The 12,967-nt window shown below is 44.2% G+C and overlaps 1 protein-coding gene across 2 annotated transcripts; it reads right to left on the bottom strand.

Moving 5' to 3' along the window:
- Positions 1–1,514: 1,514 nt before the first annotated feature.
- On the bottom strand, positions 1,515–11,237 carry PPIF (peptidylprolyl isomerase F). Of its 2 annotated transcripts, none has more exons than XM_075841816.1 (6): positions 11,014–11,237; positions 6,919–6,949; positions 5,663–5,751; positions 4,610–4,706; positions 3,422–3,497; positions 1,515–1,810 (listed from the first exon to the last, which is right to left on the bottom strand). In XM_075841816.1, exons 1-6 carry the CDS (start codon positions 11,194–11,196, stop codon positions 1,663–1,665), a joined length of 624 nt encoding a protein of 207 aa, XP_075697931.1. In that variant the 5' UTR covers positions 11,197–11,237; the 3' UTR covers positions 1,515–1,662. The 2 variants fall into 2 exon arrangements, with proteins under 2 accessions (XP_075697931.1, XP_075697933.1); XM_075841818.1 differs by lacking the exon at positions 11,014–11,237 and adding an exon at positions 9,847–9,977.
- Positions 11,238–12,967: the final 1,730 nt, after the last annotated feature.

Below are 12,967 nucleotides of genomic sequence, written 5' to 3'. Positions count from 1 at the left end.
TGGGTGTCGTACTATTGCCTCGACAACTGTACCGCCCAGCATGCACGGACGCCCCACACCCCGTGTCAGATCAGGCAAGAGATAGGAATTGAAGCGACACTAACATTTAGTTTATAGCGGGATGAAGCATTTTGTTCACACGGCTTATTTTCGGGCCGTAAAATCGGACGCAGAACATCTCCCTGTTGATTTCAATGGGAAAAACAGCGTTCTGTTCCGACAAGGCGTTATATTACGCGTCCCAAGAAAAAGTGCTTGTCACTTCTTGAGCCGTTTTTCATTGACGCTATAGAAAACAGCTCCAAAAACAGACACGAAAAACGGCTGAAAATCAGGAGCTGTTTTCCCTTGAAAACAGCTCCATATTTTCAGAAAGTGTGTGAACATAGCCTTAGTCAGACTGGTCTGTTTTGCATCCACATTTAATCCGTTTCAGTTCAGTGTGGTATCAGTGTTCCTGGTTTTTTTTTTCCCCTCAAATTCTGTAGCAACTGGTGCGTGAAAAACACGGACAGCACACAGACGTGCAACGTAGTCCGCAAAAAACTGACCAAAATAGGATATGCAGTGAGAATTCATGCAACGGGCACCGGCTGCGTGAAAAACTACGGACGTGTGAACAGCCCCATTGAATTGCATAGGTCTGTGTGCGGTCCATTTAGACAGGGCAATGATAGGGGGTATGGGGGACGAACATTTGGATCTGGTCGGCAGTACATTCCGATTACACGGGAAGATGCGCTGCTGACGAGAGACTATTTTTATGACCGCATAAAAGATGCGATCAGCATTGCTCGTTTGTCTGCTTTTCGCTGCCCTGTTACAAGAGCGTTCGGGCCTTTAGGAGGAAACCTCCGTGTAATCGTTTGAGCCATGCATCACTACCTGCCAAGGTAGACCATAAAAGCAAAAAGAGGAGAAATATAATGTAATAGAAATGTAAGGTGAAAATAGCCATTGACACACCAGCACCTAGGCACTTGTAAACTTACAGCAAACGACTTGAAACATTAAACCCATTACAGTAATATAATAGGTCAGGTACATAATATACTATGAAATGAAGCGATTCACAAAAATCAGAGAATCTCACTTATATTTAGTTCTCTTTATATATAATTTAGTTAATAGAATAAGTGGCAGTAAACTTCACATTTTATAATCATACTAGTCCGTTCCTCAATAACATAACAGGCTCAGTCGGCGCATCATCAAGTTTATAGTTTCACCTTGTTACCCCATTCAGGCTGGATTTACACGAGCATGTTCAGTCCATAAAGGGCGGAACGTATTTCGGCCGCAAGTCCCAGACCGAACACAGTGCAGGGAGCCGGGCTCCTAGCATCATAGTTATGTACGACACTAGGAGTCCCTGCCTCTTCGTGGAACTACTGTCCCGTACTCAAAACATGATTACAGTACGGGACAGCTGTCCTGCAGCGAGGCAGGGACTCCTAGCGTCGTACATAACTACGATGGCAGGAGCCCGGCTCCCTGCACTGTGTTCGGTCCGGGACTTGCGGCCGAAACACGTTCCGTACATTACGGACCGACCATGCTCGTGTGAATCCAGCCTTATAGTTCTGAATACATTTCACATTGCAAGTAGTTTGAGAGGTGTCCAGAAATTCACAGCTACCAAGTGGACCATGTAAAAGTGGTTTAAGGTTTCTTTAAATCAAGTTCGCCGCAGTCCAATATGACTATCTTTTTGGCAGGACGTCCAGTTTTGCTTCCGAAAGATTCCATTTTCTTTATGACCTCAAAGCCGTCTTTAACATATCCAAAAACGACATGTTTGCCATCCAGCCTGAAATTAAAAACACATACAGTAAATGTCTACACTCTTAAATCGAACGTATGAGGGAAAAAATAAATAAATAAATTCTCTACAAACTTCGTCATATTACGCGCAGGAGCCATGTATTGAGTGGAAAGGATGGGATCCAACGCAGCTCTGTTGGGATCAGGACTATTCCTGATCACATAGGACGGAAACCGATCCCATCCTAAGGCCTTATTCACAAGAGCGTATTTCACGTCTGTTACGCGCGTTAAAAAAAAACAGACATCACATTGAGTTATGCAATTCAATGGGACCATTGAGTGTTTGACGGAGCAGGTCCGCTGCATGTCCTATTCTTGTGCGCCATCCGTGTGCTGTCCGTGATTCACGCAACAGTTGCTAAAGAAATTCTGAGAAGAAAAACACCTCCTCCCAGTTTTTTTTGTGACTTAAAAAACGCACAACATTTACACCCACGTAAAAAACACAAACGCGCACCGTACACGAATGTCACGCGGAACTGCAACGCAAGATAAACGCTGCGTTTTTTTACGCGCGCAAACCGGACACGTTCATGTGAATAAGGCCTTCGTTCTAAACGTTCTCGTGCACAAAGCCGTAACATGGGTGCATGCACAGGGCCTAAACCATATGACTGTAAGCAGGAGCTCTTGTATATGGTCTAAAATATGTGAACACGTGGCCATGAGCTTGTTGGACATTCCATTAGAAAAGGAGTCAATCTAGCTTTTGTGGCTGTGACTGCCTCCACTGCTCTGGGAAGGGTTTCCACAAGATTTCAGTCTGTGGGGTTTGTGCAAATTCAGTAAAAAGAGCATTGGTGAGGTCAAACAACTAATGTTGCATGAGAAGGTCTGGCTCGAAGTCCACATACCAATTTATTCCAAAGGTGTTTAATATTCAGGGCTCTGTGCAGTCCAACCGTGTACCTCCACACCAAACTCGTGAAACTTTGGCGCAGATTTACAAAGACTTCATACGCCAGCCTTAGGACCTATTCACACGACTGGGTTTCCCGGCCACAAAAAAAAAAAACCCGGTCGTCACAGGGCCACAGTAGGAACAATAGACCCCAAATGGGGCTATCCACACAACAGTTTTTTTTTATGGCTCGGGATACCGGGGCGTCAAAAAAAATAAAAATAAAAATGGGACATGGCCAATTTTCGGCTGTTATCCCGGCCCCCATAGAATTCTATGGGAGCGGGTAATACACGGCCATCACTTGAACGTGTTCCGGGTGACGGCCATATCTTCCGTCGCTCGCTCTCTCCTCCTCCTAGTGCATGTGAGGAGGAAGAGGCTATTTGTTTGCTCCCTGTAGGAACGGAATCCCCAATCCGCAGCTACAGCTTCGGCAACGCTGTGGCTGAGGATTCCGCTCCAGGAGAAGTCCCTGACTGGGAGTATCTGCCTTCAAATTTTGTATTGTGGAAAATTTCAAGCGAAGTCAAGTGTCAGATGAAAAAAAAATAAAAAATAAAATATTCTTCCCAAAAAGGAAAAAGTTTATGCAACACAAAAACAATTCAGTTCTACAATTGTTAAAAAGGGTACATAACATGGCACCGGCATTACATAGACCCAAGAAGATATACAGGTTATTATACTCACCATTCTGTTTTTGCAGTGCAAATAAAGAATTGAGAACCATTGGTGTTCGGCCCTGCATTAGCCATCGAGAGGATACCTATACAGAGTTGAAAAACAAAACACAATCTTGATTAATAAAAAGATCAGACATGGTAATTCTGTTTTATATAAATTGCCTTCACACTTACTAGCCGGTCATTTTGCATCAAGCTGAAAAATTATGATCTTGGCTTTAAAAGGGACCGGTCAGCAGTTTTGAGGACTCAAAACCAGTAACAGAGCGATATAAGGGAGTGGGAGGGCATGTTAAACTTACATTTTTCTCAGTCGTGCAAATTGCATGACCGAGAAAACAATGGGCAATTCCCCCACCACGGCGGTCGCATGTGCCACTGAGGTGAGACTTGATGTGCAAGCACTGCCCATCTGCTCTGAGTGACAGCTCTAACGGTATCCCGATTGGCCACTAGAGCCGTCCCTCAGAGCAAAGGGCGGCACTTGCAAACGCTGCACCAGTGGAATCCAGTGTCAGTTTCTCCGTCATGCAACTTGATTGACCGAGAAAAAACAGGTTCCCTTTAAACCACTATGTGCTAAGTACAGTACTGCAATAGCTTAGTAAAACTAAGAACTGTGTGTGTATATATATATATATATATATATCTCTGCAACTACAACTCCATATCGCAGGGGTGTGCGGATCAGCCGACAGAGTAACCACGGTGTTCTCGAAAGTTATGGATATATATATTGGTTTTCATTACACCGGGCAGGTGCCATGAGTAACGCAACTCTTGCCTCCAGCTAGTAGACGGTTGTCAACATCTCTCCTTCAATTAGAACAGCATTTCATAAAAGTAGATATAAAAAAAAAAAAAAAAAAAAAAGCTGTCTAAACATTAAAAAGGTTACTCTATTATAATTGGTCTCCAAAAGGATTCACACAAGGTTTTGACGCGTTTTTTGCTGGAACATGAATTTTTAAAACGGATTTTAAAAAAACAAAAACGCGTGTGAAAGAGGATGAACAAAGATTTCAGAAGCTGGGGCTTGTATGGCCATTGATGGTACCTACTTAGTGTGGTCAACTGATAACGGTAGGCCAGAAAACTAGATTTTATGCCAACAATCATGGGACTGGTCATGCTTCGATCCATATAGGCAGTGCTCCGGATAACCTCCACTATGTATGCAGAGTCAACCACTTACCTGGTCCAGTGTGTTTCAGAATAAAGTTCTCATCGGGGAAACGGCTTCCATAAATAGATTTGCCACCAGTGCCATTATGATTAGTGAAATCTCCACCCTATAAAAAACACAACACGCATTTTTACTTCTATGACCGCTACAGCAAAAATCCATCTGCCACCAATATTATTAGTGGAGATCTCGGTATAAAAGCGAATATTTACTTACATTACAGCTACATATGAAAAAATTCATGGAGTCAGATGGCAGATATTTATGGTCTAAATAAAGAATTTAAAATGACTGAAACGGGAAGGCAGTGGACAACAAAAAAAAATTGTTCTGTCTTCAAGGCCAAAACTGGCCGTGTCCTTCGGGGGGGGGGGGGGGGGGAATAACCCAAGTGATGGGGGTCACTTATTAACGTAAGGCACATGATGAATTTAGTACCTCCATGTGCCTCAGATTAATAGCAATTAACCCCATCGTGTACCGCATACTCATAACGGGCAACATTGGGTTAATGCGTGAGGGACATGATGGGTTCATTACTAGGAGTGAAGAAGGAGGGCCTAAATTCATAAACATCAGAAAATGGAAGGACGTATATATATATATATATATATTTTTTTTTTAATGGTTGCCAAAGTATCGTTTTGGTATCGAGAACCGCAATACTACACGAAGTATCGGCATCGAAGCCCAAACTCTGGTATCAGGACAACCCTATGCCAATATTTAAAAAAAGGGGCCAAAAAGTGATCCTAAAACTATAGGCCTGCAAGTTTAACCTTTTTTGTGGGTAAAATATTTGAAGGTCTTCTACGAGATGCTATACTGGAGTATCTCAAGTGAAAATAAAATATAGAACTCCATATCAGTATGGGTTTATGAGGGATCGATCCTGTCAAACTAATCTGGTCAGCTTCTAAAAAACCATTAACATAAAGTTTCCCCTACCTGGAGAGTGAAGTCTGAACTGTACCAACATTTGGGGTTACGCGGAGAACAAACTATTTAGCGAACCTATACTATGTCAAACTAGGAAGACCAAAGAAAAGACCAACTACATACCTGGCACATAAAGCTGGGAATTACCCTGTGAAAAGTGGATCCTTTATAACCAAAACCCTTCTCACCAGTGCACAGGGACCGGAAATTTTCTGAGGATTAAAATGAAAGCTCTTAGATTGTTTTATGAATAAAAAAATTCAGGTCATTAATCACGGATATAAAAGTTAAATATACATTTAATTAGATGAATAGATTTATTTTATTTTCCACGTGATTCAACATATTCAAATTTCTGTTTGACGCCTGTGGTCCTTTAACCCTGGAGAGACGTGCCGCAGCTGATGCTGACCCTAGGGCCAATTAGACAATAGACTGCCATTCATGGCAGGGGCCCCAAACACACGGCCCACATGCAGGCTCTGAGGCTGTCATCTGCGGCCCACGGTGCAGCGAAGGTCCAGACATTCTTGGGACAGCAGGCTGAAGAAAAAGCGCCGCAAACCCCCCCCCCCCCCCTATAGAAAGTGCTGCACACACACCCTGTAGATAGGGCTAACCTCTCTTCCTGTACATAGCGGAGGGACGGCATCAGCACCCGGCGAACCCGGGCAAGTGCCAGGACCCACTACCCTTAGGGGGCCCACTCGGCCGCTGAGTGCTGACGCTATCGTCATAGCTCCTTCAGGAATTATCTTCAGATTATTACTCATTGTAGTGGCAGATAATCTGACAGTTGAGTATATTAAGTAAATGCATGTAATTCCGTAATATATCATCAAGTGTACCTCCGGACCAGAAGTAGCTTGCATCTCTGATAATCCCGCATGTAATTTCATGATGTCCACCAATACCCTGCAGGACCAGTGCGGTGTACTGCTGAAGGGCGTTGTGGCAGTACAGGACCCATAGAAGACGGGCTGAAGTAATGGGAAGGCCATGAGGAGACCATGCTAGTGTGTAGTATTACTGCAAGTCATCCTGGACAAACAAGAATTCTAAAAACTGCGCCCATTTGTAGCATGCCGGCATGGTTTTCTACCACATTGTGCCCTTAGACAAACCATGTCCATATGCCCCATTGGGCAATATGGACGGCTTAGAGGGGGTTCTCCGCTCTGGCCACCTCTGTAAGAGCCGGTGGAGAAACACGAATGAGCAATGGTTGCTCCGGTCAACAGGCGCCCATGTATTTGTCTGGATGGCTGCAGAGTCCCTTGGCTAAAACGGCTTTGATGAGAGGGTCTTTGTTGAGACACAAATGTGTTATGAATATTTTTGTTTCGAGGCAGTATCCCAGTTTATCAGATCACACTTACCAGCTGTTTTTGGCACCGCATCGGCTTTCAACTGCAAGAAAATAAAAAGATAGAAGTAAAAAAGGGGGCCAACAAGAGATTTGTGGAAGAGTATGATCTGAACGCGTCTCACATAGAAACTAAATCCAATGGCCCTCCAGATATTCTTCAATTTGACATTGGGAAGTCTCATGGGGGACAGAGACGGATGACAATATCTGTACAGGTCTGCAGAATAGGTTTGTGCTGTATAAATACGGGCGCATCATGATCGGTCACATACAGTACACACGGCTATTTTTTGTTCCTGATTCGGAGCGGACAGTCTAGTCACATGTAAGAACGGGACTTCCTCTCCAACAACTTCCGGCACAGCAGAGTATATGACTAAACGTGTACGAGTGTCTGGGTTATCTAGAGGTGGACTATACTGGAGAACACCACAAAAGAGGAACCTTCGAGTGACTCCCGTAAAGCAGATCCTGCATACATTTGACTAAAAAGCACCAGCTTAGAGGAAGCCAGATGAAGGAAATATTTGCATGTGCTATGGTCTGATTATACCAATCTAAAATGTGAACCCTGTCCTATTCTTCAAGTCTTGTATGAACACAGGAATGGATTTAGTCCTAGTGACTTTGGGAGCCAGTAAGACCAGTGCAGGAGCAGAAGGAGCGCCCCCTGGATTCCTGAACCCAGATCCAGCAGGTTTGAAGAAATAACTTACAAGTTATACTAAATAATTTCCCAAATAAATATAGATCAATCTGCTCATCTCCTCCTGCTCTATATCATGCTGCCCGCAGATTAGATGTGACAGGTTCCCTTTAAAAACGGGTTTCCCATAATCAATATTTATCACCAATCCACAAGATAGGTGGACAATACCAGATTGGTGGCTGTCCTACTGCTGAGACCTCCACCAATCTCGAGAAAGCTCTTATGCGGCAGTCCCGGTGAGCTCCATATGAATGGAGTGGGTACTGTGCATACTCGGTCACCGCTCCATTCACTTTCTAGGAGGCTGCATTTAGCTCTCAGGTAGCGTCTTAGAGAATAGCGCGGTGGCCGAACATGCACAGTACCGCTCCATTCAACAGCAAATCCTAGCCGCCTGGAGGACTAAAGGATGTGACATGTTAAACTTCATCCTGTCTGATGCAGACACTGGGGGATGATCAGGCAGGTAGGATCCCCCCCGAGCTTAAGGCTATGTTCACACGCTTAACAAAAGAAGTCTGTAAATACTGAGCTGTTTTCAAGGGAAAACATTTTCGGCTGTTTTTTTAATCAAACTAATGTTTTTCGCTGTTTTTCTATTGAGTCAATGAAAAACTGCTCCAAAAACAGCTCAAGAAGGGACATGCGCTTCTTTTTAAGGGGCATCTTTTTACGCGCAGCTTTCTGAAAATGAGGCTTGTTCATCTGCTGAACGTATCGTTTTAACAAAAAAAATATATATTATCAGTCGGCAGCAGTGTAAACAGGGTGACGTGCTGCCGACATTATAATAATGCATGGGGACGAGTGATCGGAGTAACGAGCGCTCCTCCCAATCCATAGCTCCGGGTGACAGGAGCAAACCAGCGCCGATCATTGATGTCTCGTTGATCGGCGCTCGCGGCACCAGCCAAAATTGGCCGGGATAATAGAGCCTTTAGTCAGATGACAATTTCTCTGGAAACTGAACAGGTTGGACAGCACGAGAGAATATAAAATGATGCAATACAATCTTAATTATTAACTCAAGTCTTCAAGCTAAACAGATTACGTTTCAAACACCTATCAGAACTAAGCCGAAATTAAAAACCCCAGTAATGACGATCAACTTATTTATTATTCATTTTGGCTGCTATATCTGGAAAAAACAGGGAGAATGTCCTGACTGACCAATCTGCTTTATCATGCAGAGATACATCCTAAGTGTCTGCACCGCTACATAACGAGATCCTGCTCCGCACTGCAGCCACCCTTATGGGACCGGTAACGGGAGCACCACAGGTTTCCAACCAGCTTTCCCAGAAACCGGTAGAGCAAAAAGGCAGCCGATGGAAGAGCACAGGTTATGTAAAGTACAGATCAGAGATGACCAGTACATGGATACTTACACATCAGCTGTAAAATGTAGCACTTCACTATAGTGGGGTTTTTTTAGTGAGAGATTTCCATCATCCGCATGAACAATCAGGTGTCACATTACTACAAAATGTTAAACCTATACACGTCACTATTTCATAAAAGCTCATGTAGTGGAAACAGAGGAGTAGATAGTGAGGGGGGGGGGGGGGCAGGGAGGGCTGTTGCCCCAGGCCCACAGATGGTGAGGCCCATGGCAGTTCCCCCAGCAGTGGTATGCCCCGGTTATAACTGTATCTGCGTCCTCAGGGTGCAGTGCAGATACTGTTGAATCCAATGATGGAGCAGGGAGCTCCACTATTCACTGTAAAACGCCATCTGAGAGCGGCCCGAAGCAGACAGGCACGATGTAGTGACGTCATCACACCGGTCTGCGCAGAGCCGAGGAGCAGTGGGATCTTCTCCACTCGTCGTGGGAACAGGGATAGGTAAATATTTTTTTTTATGAAGCACTATGGGTCATTATACTGTGTGGGGGCAGCATTATACGTTGTAGGGGGGCAGCTATGGGAGAACTATACGGTGTAGCCCACTCCGATGTGTTGCCCCCCCCCCTGTGCTAAACCCCTAGCTACACCTGAGCGGATACTCACAGGATGGTTCACATGGTTTTACAATGATGGTAACTTAACAGACCAATAAAACTATGTACATCATCACATAGCGGCTAAATGAATATGAACAACCACCCAAATCTATAAAAACAATGTGTTGAGAAATAGGTTGTGGAGGAGACACAATGGACTGTCATTGGAACTTCCCTGGATCTGGGAACAGCAAACCTGTCCAGTTAAGCAGAGATGCATTTCCTACCTCAGCTCTGCTGCATCACTCAATAGATCGCTGCCCCGGATTCTAGGAATGCAGCGGTGACAACTGCAACGGCCGACCTGAATTCTTAACAATTCGACAACTCAGTGAACGGGATTTACTGGTGACTTTTTCCCCCCTCTTTATGTTAGAGGACTATACTCTTTACAGTACACAAAGCAACCCGCACTCTGTGGTTGCACTAATGCTGCTCCATCAGCAAACATTACATTTGCCAGCTATGCACTTTCCACTTGGCAGGCAGCGTGTGTTAATGGCTGAACTAGGACTAAGGTCACCTTGTGGGTACACGGGGACAAGTGTGGCCATGCCAGCAGACACCACGACCTTCACATAGGCAGAAGAGCTGACATTCTATTACATTTATATACCGGAAGTCCCAGACTAGAACATTTCTGAAATGTTGGAAACAAAGCTTCAGCCGCATCATTTTTACACCACATTTAGAAGATACTTGATCAGGATTGTAATACTTTCCCCATGAGAAAACAGCACCTGGGAGTAGCGGGACTTTTTGTAAGGACAGACGCAGATTATTGCTCCGATTTTACCCGGAATATTGGCATTCTAAAGGGACAATATTGCCGGAATTCTTAAAGAAGCGAGTCGGTTATAGTGAGAAAACAAATAGTTCTTATAATAGAAGTTTAAGAATGATCGACAGGTCCATGAGAGTTTACAGGGACCCAATGATGCCTCATACAGGGACCCAATGATGCCTCATACAGGGACGCCATACTAGACTTTGCCAATTGCATAAGCCCTAGTCAAAAGGTCCCCACTAAAGGACAATTATTCACATTTCACAGGTAAAACTGGACAAGGTAGATAGGAGAAGAAGGACTACAAAAGTATTAGGACAGAAAGTGCTATAATCTGGTCAAGGTCATTCATACTGCTACTGTCAAACATGTATTACCACGGCTACCCACAGGGGGCGCTAGATAAGATCCTCAATACATACGACAACCTCACTCTCCATTGACATGCAATATCTGCTACTAACGCTAGATGGCGCAACATCTAATCCGCAAAACGTAGAATACTTGACTTCGTTGATCTCTACAGCCCGATGCTAACACTACGAGAATTGACAAGTGCAGCAAAACCACCGCTAAATAATGGACGGGGGGCAAGATAGATGCTTACCTCTAAAACAATGCGCCCAAGCGGCTGGTTATCTGCAACTACATCCATGAACACCAGCGGGTTTTCTTTACTTGAACCCCGGCCATCATCACCACCACCACCACTGCACGTTCTTACGGAGGTGAGTGACCCGGCTCCTGGCCGGCAGATCCTCAGCAGGACTCGACTAGAGCACGACAGCATGGTGCAAGTAATATGATCTGTAAGGTAAAGCCGGGCGGGACATATATATTCTGTCCACAGCGACACTGGCGGTCAGTCGTGGTACTGCAGAAGAAGTAAGGACTGAATGTTCTGACAGGAATTATCATACAGTACAGGAAAGTCATGAAACACGTGGACGAAATGTCCTGACGTCACCCTGACGTCCTGCAGGTCACTGTCCTGTAAGCAGTTTGCTTCAAACTTACCACAACAATGGGGCACATTAATTAACTCTTTCAGGACTGCGACATTTTTTTAATTTTCATTTTCGTTTTTCACTCCCCGCCTTCCAAGAGCCATAACTTTGTGTTTTTTCCGTCAATAGAGCGGCGGTGAGGGCTTATTTTTTGTGCGGGAGGAGTTGTAGTTTATATTGGTAGCATTTAAATCACCATATAATGTACTGGGAAACTGGAAAAAAAATTTGGAAAGAAGTTGGAAATTTTTTTTATTTCTCCATGCTTTTTTAGGTTTCGTTTTCACGGCTTTCACCGTGCGGTAAAAAGGACAACTTAACTTTATTCTGTGGCTCAATACGGTTTCGGTGATACCAAATATATAGAGTTTTTCTTATATTTTACTACTTTTATAAAGAAAAAACTATTTGTTAGAAAATTAATAGTTTGGTTCACCTCATTCCGACAGCCAGAACTTTTTTATTTTTTGTCGATTGAGCGGTGTGAGGGTTTATTGTTGCCAGGACGAGCTGTATTTTTTAGGCCTCGTGCACACGACCGTAGCCATGTGCACGGCCGTGATTTTTGGGTCGGCCGGGGACGGAGTGTCACTCGCAAGCCGCCTGTGCACATGGCCGCGTACATTATTTTCTATGAGCCTGGACCACAGAACACGGCCGTACTAAGGCATGTCCGCTCTTTCTGCGGTCCGGGCTCCTGGGCCATTCATTCGTGGAAACCACGGTCGTGTGCATGGCCCCATAGAAATGAATGGAGCCGCAATTCTCCAGTGGATTTTCGGGGGAACTGCGGCCGCAAAAGCACGTTCGTGTGCATGGGGCCTTATAGGTACCATCTTTTGGTACATACAGCTTTTTGATCACGTTTTACTAAATTTTTTTTAGAGCTAATGTGACCAAAAAAGCAGCGATTTTTTACAGCGTTCACCGTGCGCTATAAATTACTCTATTCTGCGAGTTGATACGATTATGGCGGTACCATATGTATATAAATTTTTTGGGTTTTGCGAGGATTGCACAATAAAATCACTTTTTTTTATAAAAAATAAAAATATTTTCAGTCAAAAAAAGCTGTATAAGGGCTTGTTGTTTGCGGACGGGTTGTAGTTTTTATTGGTATTATGTTGGGGTTCATGCGACTTTGTGATCACTTTTTATTCTATGTTTTGTGAGAGGTGGTGACCCAAAAATAGCGATACTGGCATTGTTTTATTTTTTTGCGGTGTTCACCCTGCGGGAAAAATAACATTATCGTTTTATAGTTTGGTTCGTTACGAATGCGGTGATACCAAATATGTGTACTTTTTTTTTACCATTTTCATTTTTTCCCTATAATAAAAGACTTAGGCCCCATGCACACGAACGTAAAAACGCCCGTAATTACGGGCCCATGGACTTCTATTGGCCACGGGTACTTCCCCGTATGCTTATGGGAAGGTGCCCGTGCCGTTGAAAAATAAAGAACATGTCCTATTTCAGGCCGTAATTACGGCACGGGCAGCCCATAGAAGTCTATGGGGCTCCCGTAATTACGGGTGACTACGTGTGCGCACC

The sequence above is a fragment of the Rhinoderma darwinii genome, chromosome 11 (assembly GCF_050947455.1).
Source record: "Rhinoderma darwinii isolate aRhiDar2 chromosome 11, aRhiDar2.hap1, whole genome shotgun sequence".
Classification (NCBI taxonomy): Eukaryota; Metazoa; Chordata; class Amphibia; order Anura; family Rhinodermatidae; genus Rhinoderma; species Rhinoderma darwinii.
This window is presented reverse-complemented; position numbering and strand designations above follow the sequence as displayed.

What these genes read in the sequence shown, in the direction of transcription:
- PPIF (XM_075841816.1), bottom strand. Translation starts at nt 11,196, where the DNA reads ATGCTGTCGTGCTCTAGTCGAGTCCTGCTGAGGATCTGCCGGCCAGGA. An exon ending in TCTGAAACACACTGGACCAG is followed by an intron (nt 3,498 to 4,609) that starts GTAAGTGGTTGA and finishes AACTCTGTATAG; the next exon opens with GTATCCTCTCGATGGCTAAT. An exon ending in TGCACTGCAAAAACAGAATG is followed by an intron (nt 1,811 to 3,421) that starts GTGAGTATAATA and finishes TTTTAATTTCAG; the next exon opens with GCTGGATGGCAAACATGTCG.